We start from the raw sequence: 21,671 nt of genomic DNA, 5'->3' as shown, positions 1-21,671 counted from the left end.
AAAGTAAACAAATCATTCCAAGCATCCAATACACGTCAACTGGCGAGTCTAATATTCTTTCGCAAGTGCGCCAATATTATTTATACCACTTTTTACACTAATGCAGTAGTCTGTATAACAGTAAATCTTCTATTTTTTGTGAGAATAAAAATTCAAAGTGGAAAGCAAAAGAATGTAAGAGGGGCCTTGAGACGTGACTAATGAACAGAGGAAATGTCATTTTAGTGCCAGGAATGTCTTTCTTGTTTATTCTGGACCCTATTCGGAAATTGGCATTTTTTGAAATGTGTGAAATTGGCAAAATTGCTAAATTCTGACCACTGTACTGGATAGTTGAAATTGATAAATGGGTGGTTTCTTGCACTCATTCAATAGAAAAAATGGAGTTCTAGTGAAATATTCATGTTTTTTGTCGACTAGTACAGTGGAATTGGCCGAAAATGGGGCTCAAAGTGGGCAAGATCGCCGATGCGTAAACATCGCCGAGACCGCTAACTTCGCGAGAGCATAATTCTGTAAGTTTTCCATCAAATTTCAAACTTCTGGTGTCATTATGATTGGGAAAAGATTCTCTATCTTTTCATAAGAGAAAATTATTATTTTTTTTTAAATTTGGCCGACCCTGAGAACGAGTCTCGGAGAGGGCCTGTCGACCCTCAAAGGGTTAAGTAAAAGTTCAAAACATTTAACAGGCTTCTGTTGCACACTTGTATAACAGGATGGTAGGAACTCCCTGGATGGCTACTGTGTACCAATCTATGTTCCCTATCATTAAACTTATCAGATGGGGAAATTTAGGGTCAATTTTAGTGTCACAGAATTTTTAGAACCCTGGGTTTTAGAAACCTGTTGTCAGGTTGTGTATTCATTACACTAAAATCAATAACAATACACTGTAGTAAAACTTCTCAGTAACGGATTTTGGCAATTTCGGACAAAAAATTGGCAAGATAAATACTCTATCGGATAAAATGAAGAAAAGTCTGTAATTCTGAATTCTCTTCATGGCAATAGTGTTTAGTTGTCTTCTGAACTATCGAGCCAAGTCTGCTAACTCCAATGTTTGTCCCGTACTAGCCAAAGCGTTCACATGCAACATTTGCTTGGTATTTGTCAAAGGGCCACATCTAGGAACTGTCCATTTTCACTGTTCACTGAGCCATAGGCCACCTGCACTAGTTTATTATTTGTGCTGACTCATGCATACACTCACCATTAAGACTAATTTTCCCAGGATTTAGAGAATTTTATGTGACTTTAATAACAAATTAAGTGAAGTGCAATTAATAATGGCTTCTAAAGGAAGTGATGGTGCCAAGAGAAAACATGTGATTGAATTAAAAAAGAAGTTTAAATCTGGTACCTTAGTGGCACAGGTATGTGAGGAATATGATGTTAAGAAACAGTGTCCTAGGTAGTAGGTTGGTGGACAGCAACCGCCCAGGGAGGTACTACCATCTTGCCAAGTGAGTGTAAAACAAAAGCCTGTAATTGTTTTACATGATGGTAGGAATGCTGGTGTCGTTTTTCTGTCTCATAAACATGCAAGATTTCAGATACGTCTTGCTACTTCTACTTACACTTAGGTCACACTACACATGCATGTACAAGCATATATATAACAAAAAAAAGGCACAATACCATGACTGGAACAATACACAAATAACCCGCACGTAGAAGAAAGGAGCTTACAATGAGGGTATATACAGGCAGGAGGTAGTAGTAGTAGTGGAGGTGGAAGGAAGTAGTAGTGGGGAGGTAGTAAGAGGAGGAGGAGCCAGTCAAATACTAAGAAAGAAGAGCACTGCAAGGGAGCTAGGTGCCCATCCTATTGCTGGTCTTCTGCTAAAATTGTCTTCCCTACTTCCCACTTTAACAGTCGCCATCTGGTTGAATCCTAATACACAAATTTCCTTGTATGAATTTTAGTCCTGGCTTCGTCTCTGTAGAGGCCTTCCTTTCCCACTACACTGTAAAATGCTCCAAACTTCAGAACACCCATGACCTAACCTGATTCCTCCTTTGTCTTCTTCTCCCTCTTCCCCTTTCCTCTTTCCTTTTTCTCCTTTGGGTTGTCTTCCTTCTGCCCTGTGTATTTGTTCCTTCTTTATTTATTCCCCCCCCCCCCCTTCGGTGTTCTTGCTCTTACCCTCTGTGGGCACCTAGCTTCCTTGCAGTGCTCCTGTTTCTTAGTATTTGACTGGGTCCTTCTCCTCTTACTATCTCCCCACTACTACTTCCTTCCACCTCCACTACTACTACTACTAGTACTACTACTACTACTACTACCACCACCTCCTGCCTATATATACCCTTTCTGCTCATATTTTTGTTAGTGTGACTTTGTAAATGGTCCAAGTTGGCCTGAAACATCATCATAAGCTCCTCTCTTCTATGTGTGGGTTATTTGTGTAAGCATATATGTACACACACCCCTCTGAGTTTTCTTTTTTCTTATTGGTTCTTCTTCTTTTTTATTTCCTCTTATCTCCATGGGGAAGTGGAACAGAATTCTTCCTCCGTAAGCCATGCGTGTTGTAAGAGGCGACTAAAATGCCGGGAGCAAGGGGCTAGTAACCCCTTCTCCTGTATATACAGTGGACCCTCGACCAGCGATGGCATCAATTAACGATAAATCTGACTAGCGATACATTTTATCGCAAAAATTTTGCCTCGATTAGCGCTAAAAAACTCGACCAACACTATTCGTTCCGTCTCAGACGCGTCCACTTCTGGCCAGTGTTTACAAGCCAGCCAGCCACCGCGGTCGCTTCCAAGCATACAATCAGAACATTTCATATTATCACAGCCTTTTTAGTGATTGCACCTGCAAAATAAGTCACCATGGGCCCCAAGAAAGCTTCTAGTGCCAACCCTACAGCAAAAAGGGTGAGAATTACTATGGATATGAAGAAAGAGATCATTGCTAAGTATGAAAGTGGAGTGCATGTCTCCGAGCTGGCCAGGCTGTACACAAAACCCCAATCAACCATCGCTACTATTGTGGCCAAGAAAACGGCAATCAAGGAAGCTGTTCTTGCCAAAGGTGCAACTATGTTTTCGAAACTGAGATCGCAAGTGATAGAAGATGTTGAGAGACTGTTATTGGTATGGATAAACGAAAAACAGATAGCAGGAGATAGCATCTCTCAAGCGATCATATGTGAAAAGGCTGGGAAGTTGCATGACGATTTAATTAGAAAAATGCCAGCAACTAGTGGTGATGTGAGTGAATTTAAGGCCAGCAAAGGTTGGTTTGAGAGATTTAAGAATCGTAGTGGCATACATAGTGTGATAAGGCATGGTGAGGCTGCCAGTTTGGACCAAAAAGCAGCTGAAAAATATGTGCAGGAATTCAAGAAGTACATAGACAGTGAAGGACTGAAACCTGAACAAGTGTTTAATGGTGACACTGACAATGTTGTGAAACACTTTAGGAATGTCATAAAGGAACGGGAGGTACAGGCCTCTATGGGCAGATGTGTTGTGCGACAGAGGTCCAGTGACTCAAGCTGGTCCTAGTGGCATTAAAAGAAGAAGGGAAGTAACCCCGAAAAAGAACTTGCCACCTCAAGTCCTAATGGAAGGGGATTCCCCTTCTAAACACTAAGACTATCAACACACTCCCCTCTTCCCATCCCATCAATCATCACCAGATCTTCAATAAAGGTAAGTGTCATGTAACTGTGCATGTCTTCTTCAGTTTGTGTGTATTAAAATTAATATTTCATGTGTTAAAATTTTTTTTTTTTCAATACTTTTGGGTGTCTTGCACGGATTAATTTGATTTCCATTATTTCTTATGGGGAAAATTAACTTGACTAACGATTATTTTGACTAACGATGAGCTCTCAGGAACGGATTAATAGCATTAGTCGAGGGTCCACTGTATTACTAAATGTAAAAGGAGAAACTTTTGTTTTTCCTTTTGGGCCACCCCGCCTCGGTGGGATACAGCTGGTGTGTTGAAAGAAAGAAAGAAAAAGAGAAACATTTGTTTTTCTTTTTGGGCCACTCTGCCTCAGTGGGGAAACAGCCTTTTGTTGAAAGAAGAATGAAGCAGCTTTACAGCTCCTCTTACTAAGAATAAAAGTTATTCAGAGTTACACCTCATCTCTCCACCACAAAAAAGGAAGTAAAATTATTGTAAATTATGTAGAGTATTATAAAATTGGTATACAGTTCAGTATTGTACTGTAGTACTACAGGTTACAATACCTACATTGTTTGTTTTCAGTTGTCTACTGTATTAGTGGACCAAGTCCACTACTGCAGAAGACAATCAGACAATCGTGGAATATTTTATTCTTAATTTGGAAGTTGCAGACATTCAGCATTATCATACATCCCTTTCCCTTAACCCTTTCAGGGTCCAAAGGCCAAATTTCAAAGTGAGCACCAGGGTCCAAGAATTTTCAAAAAATAATTTTGTTATTTTTTCTTATGAAATGCTAGAGAATTTTTTTCTGAAGGTAATAAAACAAAAAGTATGAAAATTGATGGAAAATTGATGAAATTATGCTCTCGCGAATTTTGATGTCAGCGATATTTACGTATCGGGGATTTTGCCGACTATGACTCACATTTTAGGCCAATTACATTATTCCAGTTGACCAAATTCTTAGCTATTTCACTAGTATTACTTCTATTCTATTGATTGAGCACAAGAAATTGCCAACTCAACTGTTTCAACTACAAAATAAAGTGATCGGAAATTAGTAATTTGTCCAATTTAATGCAAAGTTCAAAATATTCTAATTTCAAAATAAGATCCAGAATAAACAATGCAGGTATTGCTGGTACTAAATTAACAATTACTCTGTTCATTAGTTACATTTTCAGGCTTTACAAATGAATTCCATTTTGATTTTTTATTCATATGATGAATTTTTATTCAAACCAAAAAATAGAAGATTTACTGTTATGCAATATTGTAATAATTGTGTAAATAATATCACCACATTTGTGAATGTATATTAGATCCACCAGCTGGCGTGTATTAGACGTGTGAAGTCATTTGTTTACTCTTGAACATCGGCAAAAATTTAACATTTCTGCTTCTTTGAGCTCAGTTTCAAGCAATTTCCATTACTAAAAACAATCAAAATCTTCTCTATTTCTGTAATATATCTTTCATTCTATCAAATGAGACCAAGAAATTGGAAATACAACTATAAAAAACATACGAAAAAACTGCAAAGTCGCTGTTTTAATCGAAAATTACGGTCTGTTTTTTTTCTCATTATGCACTGTGTGCTGCAGGATTTGTTTTATGTGGTGCACACATACCACATAGATGTATTCTCTCATACCTAGGCCCAAATTTACCGCTCGCAGCTTATCAGAGTGAGCTGAGCTCACTCTGATAAGCTGCCGTGCCGTAGATCAACGGCACGGACCCTGAAAGGGTTAATTAGTCCTTTAGTGAGAAGTTTTATTGTATATATTTTCAGATCCACATAATAAAAGATCAGAAAGAAATAACACATTACTTAAGATCTTTCAACAAACCAGCCGTATCCCACCAAGTCAGGGTGGCCCAAAAAGAAAAACAAAAGTTTCTCTTTTTAAATTTAACAATGTATACAGGAGGGGTTACTAGCCCCTCGTTCCACGCATTTTAGCCGCCTTTTATGACATGCATGGTTTACGGAGGAAGAATTCTGTTCCACTTTCCTGTGGAAATAAGAGGAAATAAACAAAAACAAGCAAGAAAATAGAAGAAAACCCAGAAGTAGCAAGACGTACCCAAAATCTTGCACGCTTATGAGACATAAAAAAGACACCAGTAATCCTACCATCATGTAAAACAATTACATGTGCAGGCTTCCATTTTACACTCACTTGGCAGAACAGTTGTACCTCCCTTTACAGTTGCTGTCTACCAACCTACTACCTAGGATTACTTAAGATACTAGTCTTAGAGGGGCTAACTGGAAGAGTTAGTTACTTCAGTATGACACAGTTACATTCATCCTAAAGTCCTCTGCATGAGTTGCACTGATTCATAAGTTCTCATGAGGGATAACTTTAAAGGGAAAGACATGTTCTTAAAAAAAATGAAAAGTAAATAAACATTTAAGAACGAAAAGTGAGGATGGCAAAAAATTCTAAAAGTCACACTACTAAAGTAAGACAAAATACAAAGCTTAAGGGATATGTAAAATGACAAGCAGACATACAGAGCAGGACACTTGCCTAATACCATCGCACACTGACAGAGCAGCCCAGGACTCAGCAATTCCTCGAACTTCTCCCTGGAACTCGCATTCAAGTGAAGCTCCACTGTCCTGCAGGCAGACAAAAAATAAGTCAGGTTTTCCCTGATAGTTAATGGCATTAATCTGAACAACTTAATATTTCAAGTAGCTAGTGACATTGCTCTAGCTGCTGAATGATTAATGAATGATATACCCATCAGAGTTACGTATATCGAAGGTATACTATATATACAGTAGGGCCCCGCTTTTCGGCGTTTCGCCTTACGGCATTCCGCTAATGTGGCGATCTCAAATTATGACCAAAACTTTCTATACAGCAAGTGGTTTTTCAAACAGGGCGCGGGCCACCCGGTTTGTTCACATTCTCCATGAGCACATATCTCTATTATGTAATAATAATCACTCTTGGGCACATTAAATGTCGTATTTTACTTTAATATAGACATTTTCATTAATCCATCTACATATATTTTCTTCAAAATTATATAAGAAACATGTTACATAACATATAAACATTTTGTTTATATACCATGGAGATGTGGTAGCCGGGTGGAGGGAAAACATTACGTCACTCCCCTTAATACACGACGCTTTTGTTTACAATTCTCAGCACGAATTATTCATTAATTCTCCCTTTGTTTCTGATGACATCTAAAGGTAGTTAGAAACGATTAAACTCAGTGAACATGGTATGTTGATGGTAATAATATGGCTCTGGGCTGCATTAAATATCATGTAGCTATGTAGCCCAGGCGGACTACATACCTGCATTATTATAACTAATAATTACACACACATGTGTACCTGTACCTAAGTAAACTTACACACTGTGCTGGCATGCAGGTACACATTAAAATCACTAAGAGTATCTTATTAGTCTTGAAGATGCCATATTAATGATGATGATAATAATAACAATAATAATCTCTCTAAGGAGCACTAAATATTGTATAAAACGTTAACATAGACATTTTGTTTAATCCATCTAAATACACCCCACAGTAGAATAAATTAACAAATATGAGATGTGGTAGCCAGGCAAATTGTAGGACTTGTGGTAGCCAGGCAACTTGTAGGACTTGTGATGAAAACCAGACACGTTCATCTGGTTTGTTTACATTATGTGTGGGTGGGGTGGGGAGGGCTGCCCTTCCTGGCTAACCCATACTTCCCAACCTGACTTCATATAATAAACCTCACCTCTCACCCTACATTAAGACTACAAATATTTTAACCCCTTGACTGTCGCAACCCCCAATCCTAAGGTGTCTCCTGGTGTCGCAAAATTTAAAAACAAAAAAAAAAATTATTTTTTCTTATGAAATGATAGAGAATCTTTTCCCAATTGTAACGACACCAAAAAAAACGAAATTTGATGGAAAACTGACGGAATTATGCTCTCGCGAAGTTAGCGACCTCGGCGCTGTTTACAAATCGGCGATTTCACCCACTTGGAGCCCTATTTTCGGCTAATTCCGTTGTTCCAGTCGCCCAAACTCATAGCTATTTCTTCAGAACTCCATTTTTTCTATCGAATGCGTACAAGAAACTGCCCATTTACCGATTTCAACTACCTAATACAGTGGACCCCGGTATTCGATGGCATCGGTATTCGATAAATCCAGTATTCGATGCATTATATCGCAAAAAATTTTCCTCGGTATTCGATTGAAAACCCGGTATTCGATATGATTCGTACGAGACCTGTCCATGTGTGACCTGAACTGCCCCATGTGTGCCAGTGTTTACAAGCCAGGCAGTGTGTGCGCATCTAAGGATACATTCGGTACATTCCATATTATCAGTGAGTTTAGTGCTTGTTTCTGCAAAATAAGTCACCATGGGCCCCAAGAAAGCTTCTAGTGCCAACCCTGTGGTAAAAAGGGTGAGAATTAGTATGGAAATTAAGAAAGATTTTGAAGGGTTTGGGACTAACCCTGAGAAGCCTATGCCAGTTGTGGAATCCATTGTGCTTACTTCAAAAATTAAGGAAATGTGTGCACAGTGGGTTGAAGTGCAAACCTTTATGGATGAAAATCACCCTCAGAGAGCTATTGCAAGCCGTGTTGGTGACTATTACAATGACAATGTTGTGGCCCATTTTAGACAAATCGTAAAGGAACGGGAGGTAGAGCTCTATGGACAGATTTGTTGTGCGACAGAGGTCCAGTGACTCTCAAGCTGGTCCTAGTGGCATTAAAAGAAGAAGGGAAGTAACCCCGGAAAAGGACTTGCTACCTCAAGTCCTAATGGAAGGGGATTCCCCTTCTAAACACTAGCACCTCTCCCCTCCTCCCATCCTATCAATCATCACGAGATCTTCATTGAAGGTAAGTGTCAATTATTTTATTGTTATTGTAATTATTCTATTGCATTAAACTTAATATTTCATGTCGTAAATTTTTTTTTTTTCATACTTTTGGGTGTCTTGCACGGATTAATTTGATTTCCATTATTTCTTATGAGGAAAATTGATTCGGTTTTCGATATTATCGGTATTCGATGAGCTCTCAGGAACGGATTAATATCGAATACCGGGGGTCCACTGTAATGTGGTCAGAAATTTGCAATTTGGCCAATTTCACGAAAACTAAAAAATATGACAATTTCAAAATAAGGTCCAGAATGAACAATGCAGACATTCCTGGCTCTAATATAACATTTTCTTTGTTCATCAGTCATGTCTCCAGGCCACTCTGATATTACTCTTGCTTTCTATTTTGAATTTTTATTCAAACAAAAAATAGAAGACTTACCATTATGCAGACTACTGCAATACTGTAATAACTGTATAAATAACATCAACCCATTCATGACTGCATATTAGAATGGCTAGTTGGACATTTATTGGACAATGGCATCATTTGTTTACTTAAGAACATTGGCAAAAATCAAACATTTCCCCTACTTTGAGCTCCATTTCTAGATTCTTTTTATAGTAAAATCAATCAAAATCACTTCTATTTCTATAATATGTTTTCCATTCTATCAAATGAGACCAAGAAAACGAGAATACAACCATAAATACTATACGAAAATAGACCACAAAGTCGGCATTTTAATTAAAAAAAACTGTCGGAGTTTTTTTTTCTCATTATGCACTGCGTGCTCCATGGATTTTTTTTATATGGTGCACACTGACCACACAGACCCATTCTCTCACATGTGGACCTACCAGCTTTCTCATGCTTGATTTGAAGCCGCTAGAATTTATGAGTATATATACGTCAAACACGGTACCTCGTAAGACGTATATATACGGCCGCGATAGTCAAAGGGTTAAGGTAATTAATGAGTGTACTATATATGCATTTTATCACTCTAGGGAGCTTAATGTCATAGTAGGTGGGAGTGGCCAGGCAGGATGCTGTACCTCCCACACGACTTTCTACAAATAAATACTTTTCACCTCTCACCCTACATTAAGACCATTAGACTACAAATATTTTAAGGTAAGTAATGTGTCTATTGTATGTGCATTTTATTGCTCTAGGGAGCTTTAAGCATCGTAGTATAGTATGTGTGGGTGGGGTGGCCAGGAGGGCTACCACACCTGACTTCTTAGAGTAAATACTACTCACCTTTTGCCCTACATTAAGACTACAAATATTCTGAGGTAAATAATGAGTGTACTGTGTGTGTATTTTACTTTTTAATGCCTTGTTATACTGCTAACTTAATATATGTTAGTGTAAACTTATCTGGCATTTATATGCATTTATAAATGGAAAAAAAATGGAGTTCTGCTTTGCAGCAGTAGCCTGGAACCTAACCTGCCGAATAAGTGGGGTCCTACTGTACATGACGCTCAAAAGAAATATTAACTTGCTTGTAAAAGTTCTCTTGGTGAACTCAACAGTACATATATTTAAGCAACATTCTTAACTATATTTAATTAAATAAAAAGGCATAATATAGCCTCTCCTCACTTAACAATGGAGTTCTGTTCCTAAGACCACGTCGGTAAACGAATTCATCGCTAAGTGAGGAGTATACTATAATGGTAGTGAGTTTGTGTCAACCAGCTATAAGTTTGCCTATGATACTCAGATATAGACACCTTGTATTGTGCCAAAACAAAAGCATTCACATTGCTAAACTCACAAATTATGATGTAGTCACTTAGCCTTAATACCATAATCTGTAAGGGTTTAATGTTAAGAATTAATCTAAGTCTGCTCGAAATGCCTAGCCATGCTAGGTGTCCTAGTGGCTCCCTCTGTAATTAGTATTTTATAACATGTAAACCACAAAATACCCAAAAGCTGTAAACGCCACATTGTAACCATTATAGAGAATAAACTTGAACTGAAGTGAATTGAATTGAATATTGTTTTAGTGCCACCTCTGCACCATTTATAATATTTCTGGTATATTTTTAAATGTTTATACAGTAGTGTTCTGTATATTGTAATAAACAGAATAGAGGAAATGAGCTCTAATATACATTATTTAGGTATGCATACTGGTCTGAGAGCCCATCATAAGTCCGAAGCGTCGGTAAACGAATACGTTGCTAGGTGGGGAGAAGCTGTACTGTGATTGAAACAAATGTCCCATACATAGGATACCCAAACTTATGATGAGATTTCAGTCTGACTTTGACCATTAACTAGCCACACTCTGATTACTTAATATTCCAAGTAGGACCAAGACGTCATCATAAGTTTCAGTCTCTTACGTAAAGGCTGCGTGTGTGTATATGTGATTATATCGCTGCTTTGTCTATGCTTATCATGTCATCAAATCCTACTCATTTATTCTTTCCATATGGATCCTGCCCCTTAGTTATTATACAAATCTTTCTTTCTTTCAACACACCGGCCGTATCCCATCAAGGCGGGGTGGCCCAAAAGGAAAAATGAAAGTTTCTACTTTTGCATGTAATAACATATACAGGAGAAGGGGTTACTAGCCCCTTGCTCCCGGCATTTTAGTCGCCTCTTACGACACGCATGGCTTACGGAGGAAGAATTCTGTTCCACTTCCCCATGGAGATAAGAGGAAATAAACAGGAACAAGAACTAGAAAGAAAATAGAAGAAAACCCAGAGGGGTATGTATGTATATATATGTTTATACATGTATGTGTAGTGTGACCTAAGTGTAAGTAGAAGTAACAAGATGTACCTGAAACCTTGTATGTTCATGAGACAGAAAAATGGACATCAGCAATCCTACCATCATGTAAAACAATTACAGTCTTTCATTTTACACTCACCTGGCAGGACGGTAGTATCTCCCTGGGCGGTTGCTGTCTACCAACCTACTACCTAGTTATTATACAAATATGGAGAGAAAAATTCTCATTTTTTATTTATGTATGTACTATTTTACAATGAGGAACTGGGGATCAATCACAACATACATGAAACACTGAGCATGTTTTCTTACACTTCCTGCCTCTGTTCACCTAGTAGTAAATAGGTATCTGGGTGTTAGTTGATTGTTGTGGGTCACATCCTGGGGAGAAGATTTAAGGACCCCACTGGAAATAAGCATGACAGTTCCCAATGACACAGACTATTGGGCTATCCTGGGTGGCTAACCCTCCAGGCTAAAAATCTGAACATATACAATTTATAACATTTTGAATGACACCTAGTTTAAGTTCCTAAAGGCAATCTTTAGACAAGCAAACTTTTTCATTAGCTACAGAATTTTTCCAGTTAGTGTTAGATTTAGTAAACAAGTTCAGTGTGAGGATTACTTCATGGTCTTCACATCACTGGGACTTTCCTTGTTTTTCTTAACAGCGCTGTCTTAGTATCCTTTCTCTATTTTCAAATTTTTTGAATTTGCTAGGATTTTGTATTTTGGTACATGTATATTTGCTTTTAACCCTTTCAGGGCTTCAGCCGTACTAGTACGGCTTACGCACCAGGGTTTTTGACGTACTAGTACGCCTAAATTCTAGCGCCCTCAAATCTGTTGTTAGGTAAGACACATATGCAACAGTTAGGTATCTTTATTATGAAACGTTTTGCCTACACAGTAGGCTTCTTCAGTCAAGTACAGAAAAGTTGATAGAAGCAGAAGATACTTGAAGACGATGTAATCAGTCCATCACCCTTAAAGTTTTGAGGTGGTCAGTCCCTCAGTCTGGAGAAGAGCATTGTTCCATAGTATGAAACAATATGGAGATGAGGTGAACGTTTCATAATAAAGATACCTAACTGTTGCATGTGTCTTACCTAACAACCTGTCGGTATTTTATACCATTTTAATGTTCAAGCCCTCAAATCTAGTGAGAGAAAGCTGGTAGGCCTACATATGAAAGAATGGGTCTATGTGGTCAGTGTGCGCAGTATAAAAAAAATCCTGCAGCACACAGTGCGTAATGAGGAAAAAAAAACTGACTGTTTTTGGATTAAAACAGCCACTTTGCACTGTATTTTCGTATAGTATTTATTGTTGTATTCTAATTTTCCTGGTCTCATTTTATAGAATGGAAGACATATTACAGAAATTGAGATGATTTTGACTGGTTTTGCAATGAAAAGTACCTTGAAATTGAGCTCAAAGTAGCAGAAATGTTCGATTTTTACCAAAGATCAAAAGTAAACAAATCATGCCAAGCGTCCAATACACGTCAACTGGCGAGTCTAATATCTTTCACAAGTGCGCTGATATTATTTATACTACTTCTACACTAAGGCATTAATTAGTCTGCATGTTAATTAATTAATTAGTCTGGTGTCTTTTGTCTGTCTCATAAATATGCAAGATTACAGGCATGTCTTGCTACTTCTACTTACACTTAGGTCACACTACACATACATGTACACATTTATTTATACACACTCATTTGAGTTTTCTTTGATTTTATCTTAATAGTTCTTGGTCTTATTACTTTTCCTTATATATCCATGGGGAAGTAGAATAAGAATCTTTCCTCCGTAAGCCATGCGTGTTGTAAAAGTCAACTAAAATGCCAGGAACAATGGGCTAGTAACCCCTTTTCCTGTAAAGATTACTAAAAAGAATAAGAAGAAGAAAATTGTCAAAGTGGGAAGTCTGAATGTGCGTGGATGTTGTGCAAATAAGAAAGAGATGATTGTGGATGTTATGAATGAGAAGAAACTGGATGTCCTGGCTTTAAGTGAAACAAAGCTGAAGGGGTGGGCGAGTTTCAATGGAGAGGAATAAATGGGATTAGGTCAGGGGTTTCAAATAGAGTTAGAGCTAAAGAAGGAGTAGCCATAATGTTGAAGGATAAGCTATGGCAGGAAAAGAGGGACTACAAATGTATAAATTCAAGGATTATGTGGAGTAAAATAAAGATTGGATGTGAAAAGTGGGTTATAGTAAGCATGTATGCACCTGGAGAAGAGAGAAGTGTAGAGGAGAGAGAGAGATTCTGGGAAATGTTGAGTGAATGCATGGGGAGTTTTGAATCAAGTGTGAGAGTAATGGTGGTTGGGGATTTCAATGCTAAAGTGGGTAAAAATGTTATGGAGGGAGTAGTAGGTAAATTTGGGGTGCCAGGGGTAAATGTAAATGGGGAGCCTTTAATTGAGCTATGTGTAGAAAGAAATTTGGTAATAAGTAATACATATTTTATGAAAAAGAGGATAAATAAATATACAAGGTATGATGTAGCACGTAATGAAAGTAGTTTGTTAGATTATGTATTGGTGGATAAAAGGTTGATGGGTAGGCTCCAGGATGTACATGTTTATAGAGGGGCAACTGATATATCACATCATTATTTAGTTGTAGCTACAGTTAGAGTAAGAGGTAGATGGGAAAAGAGGAAGGTGGCAACAACAAGTAAGAGGGAGGTGAAAGTGTATAAACTAAGGGAGGAGGAAGTTCGGGCGAGATATAAGCGACTATTGGCAGAAAGGTGGGCTAGTGCAAAGATGAGTAGTGGGGGGGTTGAAGAGGGTTGGAATAGTTTTAAAAATGCAGTATTAGAATGTGGGGCAGAAGTTTGTGGTCATAGGAGGGTGGGGGCAGGAGGAAAGAGGAGTGATTGGTGGAATGATGAAGTAAAGGGTGTGACAAAAGAGAAAAAGGTAGCTTACGAGAGGTTTTTACAAAAGTGTTATAAGAAGTGTTATAAGAAGAGCAGAGTATATGGAGAGTAAAAGAAAGGTGAGGAGAGTGTTGAGAGAGTGCAAAAGGAGAGCAGATGAAAGAGTGGGAGAGGCACTGTCAAGAAATTTTAATGAAAATAAGAAAAAATTTTGGAGTGAGTTAAACAAGTTAAGAAAGCCTAGGGAAAGTATGGATTTGTCAGTTAAAAACAGAGAAGGGGAGTAGTAGATGGGGAGAGGGAGGTATTAGGTAGATGGCGAGAATATTTTGAGGAACTTTTAAATAAGAACATAAGAACGAAGGAACACTGCAGAAGGCCTACTGGCCCATGCGAGGCAGGTCCAAGTCTCCTACCGGCTTAAGCCAAGGCACCCAACCTAGTCAGGTCAGGTCACATTGACTTAAGGGAGGAACACAGCAACCGACCTGGTAGCACAAGCTATCAGGTCCAACTCACACCCACCCACATCCACTCATGTATTTATCCAACCTATTTTTAAAGTTACACAACGTTCTGGCCTCTATAACTGTACTCGGGAGTTTGTTCCACTCATCCACAACTCTATTACCAAACCAGTACTTTCCTATATCCTTCCTGAATCTAAATGTTGAGGAAGAAAGGGAGGCAGCAATTTCATGCACTGGCCAGGAAGGTATACCATCTTTTAGGAGTGAAGAAGAACAGAATGTAAGTGTGGTGGAGGTATGTGAGGCATTATGTAGAATGAAAGGGGGTAAAGCAGCTGGAACTAATGGTATCATGACAGAAATGTTAAAAGCAGGGGGGGATATAGTGTTGGAGTGGTTGGTACTTTTGTTTAATAAATGTATGAAAGAGGGGAAGGTACCTAGGGATTGGCGGAGAGCATGTATAGTCCCTTTATATAAAGGGAAAGGGGACAAAAGAGACTAAAAATTATAGAGGAATAAGTTTACTGAGTATACCAGGAAAAGTGTACGGTAGGGTTATAATTGAAAGAATTAGAGGTAAGACAGAATGTAGGATTGCGGATGAGCAAGGAGGTTTCAGAGTGGGTAGGGGATGTGTAGATCAAGTGTTTACATTGAAGCATATATGTGAACAGTATTTAGATAAAGGTAGGGAAGTTTTTATTGCATTTATGGATTTAGAAAAGGCATATGATAGAGTGGATAGAGGAGCAATGTGGCAGATGTTGCAAGTATATGGAATAGGTGGTAAGTTACTAAATGCTGTAAAGAGCTTTTATGAGGATAGTGAGGCTGAGGTTAGGGTATGTAGAAGAGAGGGAGAATACTTCCCGGTAAAAGTAGGTCTTAGACAGGGATATGTAATGTCACCATGGTTGTTTAATATATTTATAGATGGGGTTGTAAAAGAAGTAAATGCTAGGGTGTTCGGGAGAGGGGTGGGATTAAATTATGGGGAATCAAATTCAAAATGGGAATTGACAGTTACTTTTTGCTGATGATACTGTGCTTATGGGAGATTCTAAAGAAAAATTGCAAAGGTTAGTGGATGAGTTTGAGAATGTGTGTAAAGGTAGAAAGTTGAAAGTGAACATAGAAAAGAGTAAGGTGATGAGGGTATCAAATGATTTAGATAAAGAAAAATTGGATATCAAATTGGGGAGGAGGAGTATGGAAGAAGTGAATGTTTTCAGATACTTGGGAGTTGAAGTGTCAGCGGATGGATTTATGAAGGATGAGGTTAATCATAGAATTGATGAGGGAAAAAAGGTGAGTGGTGCGTTGAGGTATATGTGGAGTCAAAAAATGTTATCTATGGAGGCAAAGAAGGGAATGTATGAAAGTATAGTAGTACCAACACTCTTATATGGATGTGAAGCTTGGGTGGTAAATGCAGCAGAGAGGAGACGGTTGGAGGCAGTGGAGATGTCCTGTCTAAGGGCAATGTGTGGTGTAAATATTATGCAGAAAATTCGGAGTGTGGAAATTAGGAGAAGGTGTGGAGTTAATAAAAGCATTAGTCAGAGGGCAGAAGAGGGGTTGTTGAGGTGGTTTGGTCATTTAGAGAGAATGGATCAAAGTAGAATGACATGGAAAGCATATAAATCTATAGGGGAAGGAAAGAGGGGTAGGGGTCATCCTCGAAAGGGTTGGAAAGAGGGGGTAAAGGAGGTTTTGTGGGCGAGGGGCTTGGACTTCCAGCAAGCGTGCATGAGCGTGTTAGATAGGAGTGAATGGAGACAAATGATACTTGGGACCTGACGATCTGTTGGAGTGTGAGCAGGGTAATATTTAGTGAAGGGATTCAGGGAAACCGGTTATTTTCATATAGTCGGACTTGAGTCCTGGAAATGGGAAGTACAATGCCTGCACTTTAAAGGAGGGGTTTAGGATATTAGCATTTTGGAGGGATATGTTGTGTATCTTTATACGTATATGCTTCTAAGCTGCAAAAGCAGTGATAATGTGTGAGTGTGGTGAAAGTGTTGAATGATGATGAAAGTATTTTCTTTTTGGGGATTTTCTTTCTTTTTTGTGTCACCCTGCCTCGGTGGGAGACGATCGACTTGTTGAAAAAAAAAAAAAAAAAAACAGTAAATCTTCTATTTTTTTGTGAGAATAAAAATTCAAAGTGGAAAGCAAAAGAATGTAAGAGGGGCATGGGGACGTGACTAATGAACAGAGGAAATGTTATTTTAGTGCCAGGAATGTCTTTCTTGTTTATTCTGGACTATTTTGAAATTTGTGTGAAATTGGCAAAATTGCTAAATTCTGAGCACTGAATTGGATAGTTGAAATCGGTAAATGGGTGGTTTCTTGTACTCATTCGATAGAAAAAATAGAGTTCTAGTGAAATAGTTATGATTTTTGTTGACTAGTACACTGGAATTGGCCAAAAAAAGGGTTCAAAGTGGGCAAAATCGGCGATGTGTAAACATCGTCGAGACTGCTAACTTCGCGAGAGCATAATTCCATAAGTTTTCCATCAAATTTCATACTTTTGGTGTCAATATGATTGGGAAAAGATTCTCTATCTTTTCATAAGAAAAAATAGTTTTTTTTTTTGAAGTTTGTTAAACAAATACAGCACAATATTATTAATACTCACTGCAGCAGATCCCAAGACTGGATCTCTGTAAGAAGCAGCCAGCAGGTCCCTGAGAGGTAGAAATGTTAACTAAATATTAAATTTCATTCAAAACATGTATCTAGAAATAGTGGTGCATATACAAATATTGGGACAAGGAGTAAAATGAACAAGAGCAACAAAGCACTTCCTTGTGAGGAATTGCCAAGAAAAGTAACACAGCAGGATGACAAAATGTGTTCCCAATCATAAACAAGGATATCATAGATACCAACTCTTAGCCTGTGGAACAAAGGTCATTGTAGACTGCAACATGGAATAAGGGTTGTTACCTGGTTGGGTGGAGGTCAAGGATCAAATTCTTTCCATCCACTTGAAACTCCAGTGCCATCCTAATTTCTTCATTGGTCTGGAAATGAACATTCTGATTCAGCAAACATCACTCCCAAAAGCAGTGTTGTCAGCAAAGTGACAACTCTCACCATCTAAGGCCTACTTTTATTGGAAAATAATTTTCTTCTCTACTACATATCCTCGTAAAAACTCTTAACTGCTATAAGTAACCTACCACCTATTCCATACACTTACATCTGCCACACTGCTTCCCTATCCGCCCTACTGTATGCCTTTTCCAAATCCATAAATCCAATGAAAACTTCCTTACAGGTGTCCCATAGATCGATCGCCAGCCCACTCAGCTCACACAACTGAGGTCCGGAGTTCGATGGTATGGCTGGAAAACATTAGGGACATGTTTCCATAAGACACCTGCTGTCCCTGTTTACTCATCATTATAAAATGGGTACCTGACCAACCAGCATCACGTCAAAGCAATGGAGAAGATCCAGCCAGATTAGTAATCAGCCCAGCCATCATCTGATCTTGGTATGATAACCATGCTATGCATTTTGTACAGTAAATAAAGTGTATGTTGGATTTAAACTGATGTTTGATTTCATTTGTTCATTTAACTATTTGTGTGCACCTGTATGGCTGTATCGCTGGTGCTGTGATAAGCTGGCCTCAAGGTTTCAACTTTAAGCACAATTTTTGACTACTTGTTTATGGTTTATTGGGTTCAAAATCTAAATTAAGCTAAATGCAAACATGAACAGACACAGAATAAAATGAACGAATACAGTGAGTAACTGGAACTAATGAAGGAAATAGTCAAATAAGCGAGCTCGAGCTGTTAGGGTGCTACGGGGCTTCAGTACAGTGACAAGTGTGTCTTTGTGGGTTACTCGCGTTACATCACAAAATTAAACAATTGCTATATTTGCACTAGCAGCACTTGATCAACATTTGACCTTAGCATTCTATATCTTATTAGGAAGCTCTCAAGGTCTGTTCTAAAAGTCTTAATAGCAAAAGACCAAGAAACTAAACTGAATCTGAATTTATGTGAAAAACTTAGTGTTTAGCGTTAGATTGCGCTAATTTTTTCGGCTGTTTAGCAGTTTAGCATAGCTAATTTTTTAGTTAATGGATTAGCAGTTAGTGAAGCTAGCTTTTTGGTTAGCTGTGCCCACCACTGTTATTATTATTATTAATTATTATTATCAAAAAAATGTTTACTTATATGTTCCAATCTAAACACATGGTTAACACGTCCCCTACTCTTCCTAAAACCTTGTTCATCTGTAATCCTGCTATATGAATCTGCTGAATTTTATCATCTAATTTTCAGCAATAACAAGGTTTCCTAAACAGAACAAAATTTCAAATTTTTAACATGAATGGCATTAAAGATATCTGATTACAGAAAATGTATACACTTACCATACAATACATATCTGAAAGAAAAAGTATGAGCATACCGAAAGTTGGTTTGCAGAGTGAGGATGTTTAATGGCTTGCTTTGATGGATAAGTAAGAAGGGGCACAGCCATCACCTCAATTTCCTCTTCAAAAAACCATCCTGCAAAACAAAGCAGATATCAGAAGACACTATATAAAAAAAAATATAATTGCAAAATGTTACATTCTTGTCTGAACAATTTAACATATACTGTACACACTATATACAGTCCTAAATGATGTATTGCCAATAATAACGAAGAAAACACACATTTTGCAGAACGTGCAATTACTAAGACACCATTTTGATTTTTTTTCCTTTTCAACAGACTGAAATGTTGTCCCAATAAAATTTTGTGTAAAATGCTTACCTGATGTTTGTGACTTGGAGCTGTCCATTTTACCAGCAGAATTTAAACGACTTTTATTTAAATTGCCCTCTGTAACCTTCTTTGCTTTGCTATCTTCACTTGCCTTCATTCCTTCTGTTTTATCCTTTAAGTCTTCTCTCTCACTCATATCTTCTACATTTTTTATAAGGGTTTTCTCTGCAATGCTCAGAGATAAATTTTTCATCATTTGTACTCTTTCTTGCTGCTCTTTAGAATTTCCATGTAAATGCATCCATAAATCAGGTCTGATACTGTGTTCAGCCTCTTCATTACTTCTGTCAGAACCACCACCTGTAGCACTGGCAAGCTGGTGTTCTGAAGCCAGCAGGGATGCAACATTATGACCATGATACATCAAGAGAAAGCAAGTCAAAAAACTTTTGGCTAGAGGTGATAAAGCAAGAGACTGTGGTGCCATAATAGTAGGTACAGTGACACTACTACTCTTTATACTACCCTTAATACTATCTTAAGAAAACAACTTTTATAAGCTTTTGTAAATGCAACTGTTGCTAAAACATGAACATATGTAAAAACTTCTTTAATATATAAACATCTTGGAAGATTCTTTGGTAATGTGCCATAAAGGAAATAACTTCCTCTATGTATAAGTATCTAAAATGTCCTCATCTTATTAATAGTATTAGGAATTTAAGATAACAAGCACCTGTAGTGCCTTCCTGGTAATGAAGTGTTAATTAGAAACCTTGAGAGCACAGTGATGTGACTGTGCAGTAATGAGCATTCTTAACACATTACAGCAACACTTATTTATATCAAGTAAAGAAATGCTGGCAGTTCTCCTGGAGTTGTGTATGTCCTGGATATCTGTTTCTTCATTGCATAGTTGTGTTAATGGCAAGCTGGCTGGCTGCTTCTAAGTACTTACAAACATTGTATCTGATTTCTTATCCATTTACACTCCTGGAAACCAACAGGAAAAAATCTTAATTAGTATTCACTAAAGAAAATGGCATTTAATTTTACTGAAGAAAGTACCAGTACCTAAATAAAAATGCATTTTAATTATTCCTCTTCATAAAAACAGCAATAATGTTGAAAATGAGAGAGTGAATGGCAAATGTGGTGGTGCATGTGTGGTGGTGGTGTGTGTGTACGCACCTACATGTACTCACCATATGCGATTCATTTATACATTTGGAAAAGGCATATGATAGGGCAGAAAGGGAGGTTGCAAGTGTATGGAATAGGTGGTAGGTTACTGAAAGCAGTGAGAGTTTTTATGAGAATAGTGAGGCTCAGGCTATAGTATGTAGGAGAGAGGGAGATTATTTCCCTGTAAAAGTAGGCCTTAGATAGAGATGAGTGATGTCACCATGGATGTTCAATTTATTTATAGATGGGATTGTAAGAGAAGTGAATATTCAGGTGTTGGCAAATGGTGTGGGATTAAGAGATAAAGAATCTAACACAGAATGGTTGTTGTCACAGTTGCTTTTTGCTGATGACACTGTGCTCTTGGGAGATTCTGAAGAGAAGCTGCAGAGGTTGGTGGACAAATTTTGTAGGATATGTAAAAGAAGGAAATTAAAAGTGAACACAGCAAAGAGCAAGGTGATAAGGATAAAAAGAAATTAGGAGAACATGAGGAAGTGAATGTATTCAGATATTTGGGATTGAACTTGACAACAGATGAGTCTATGAAAGATGAAGTGAATCATAAAATTGATGAGGGGGAAAAAAAAAAGGTGAGTGATGTACTGAGGAGTCTGTGGAAACAAACAACATTATCCATGGAAACAAAGGGGAATATACTAAAGTATAGTGGTACCAACGTCTTATATGGGTATAAAGCATGAGTGGTAAATGTCGCAACAAGGCTGGAGGCAATGAAGAGGTCGTACCTGAGGGCAATGTGCAGTGTGAATATTATGTAGAGACTCCATAGCTTGGAGATTGGGGAATGTGGGGTTTCTAAAAGTATTATCCAGAGGGCTGAGGTAGGGTTGTTGAGGTGGTCTGGAGACTTAGAAAGGAGCAAAACAGAATGACTTAGAGGGTGTATAAATCTGTAGTGGAAGGAAGACAGGAAAGGGGTCTTCCTAGGAAAGATTGGAGGGAGGGGGGTAAAGGTGGTTTGGTGTGCGAGGGGCTTAGACTTCCAGCAAGCGAGTGTTAGATAAGAGTGGAGGCAAATGGTTTTTATGATTTGACATGC

The 21,671-nt window shown here is 38.0% G+C and overlaps 2 protein-coding genes across 4 annotated transcripts in view; one reads left to right on the top strand and one right to left on the bottom strand.

Moving 5' to 3' along the window:
• Positions 1–18,210, top strand: part of LOC128692596 (ankyrin repeat and SOCS box protein 3) — a 197,648-nt gene extending 179,438 nt beyond the window's left edge. For both annotated transcript variants that reach the window (XM_053781781.2, XM_070089831.1), the window contains one exon: positions 17,967–18,210. In XM_053781781.2, coding sequence (XP_053637756.2) covers positions 17,967–18,011 — 45 coding nt within the window. In that variant the 3' untranslated portion in view covers positions 18,012–18,210. The remainder of the gene's footprint in view (positions 1–17,966) is intronic.
• LOC128692595 (uncharacterized) overlaps positions 1–21,671 on the bottom strand; it is a 75,493-nt gene that overhangs the window by 46,050 nt on the left and 7,772 nt on the right. For both annotated transcript variants that reach the window (XM_070089825.1, XM_070089826.1), the window contains exons 2-6: positions 19,472–20,416; positions 19,121–19,221; positions 17,633–17,709; positions 17,322–17,370; positions 6,199–6,290 (exon numbers count right to left, since the gene is read on the bottom strand). In XM_070089825.1, the coding sequence (XP_069945926.1) occupies positions 6,199–6,290; positions 17,322–17,370; positions 17,633–17,709; positions 19,121–19,221; positions 19,472–19,910 (758 nt within the window). In that variant the 5' untranslated portion in view covers positions 19,911–20,416. The remainder of the gene's footprint in view (positions 1–6,198; positions 6,291–17,321; positions 17,371–17,632; positions 17,710–19,120; positions 19,222–19,471; positions 20,417–21,671) is intronic.

This window comes from Cherax quadricarinatus, chromosome 30 (genome assembly GCF_038502225.1).
Source record: "Cherax quadricarinatus isolate ZL_2023a chromosome 30, ASM3850222v1, whole genome shotgun sequence".
NCBI classification, from domain to species: domain Eukaryota; kingdom Metazoa; phylum Arthropoda; class Malacostraca; order Decapoda; family Parastacidae; genus Cherax; species Cherax quadricarinatus.
This window is presented reverse-complemented; position numbering and strand designations above follow the sequence as displayed.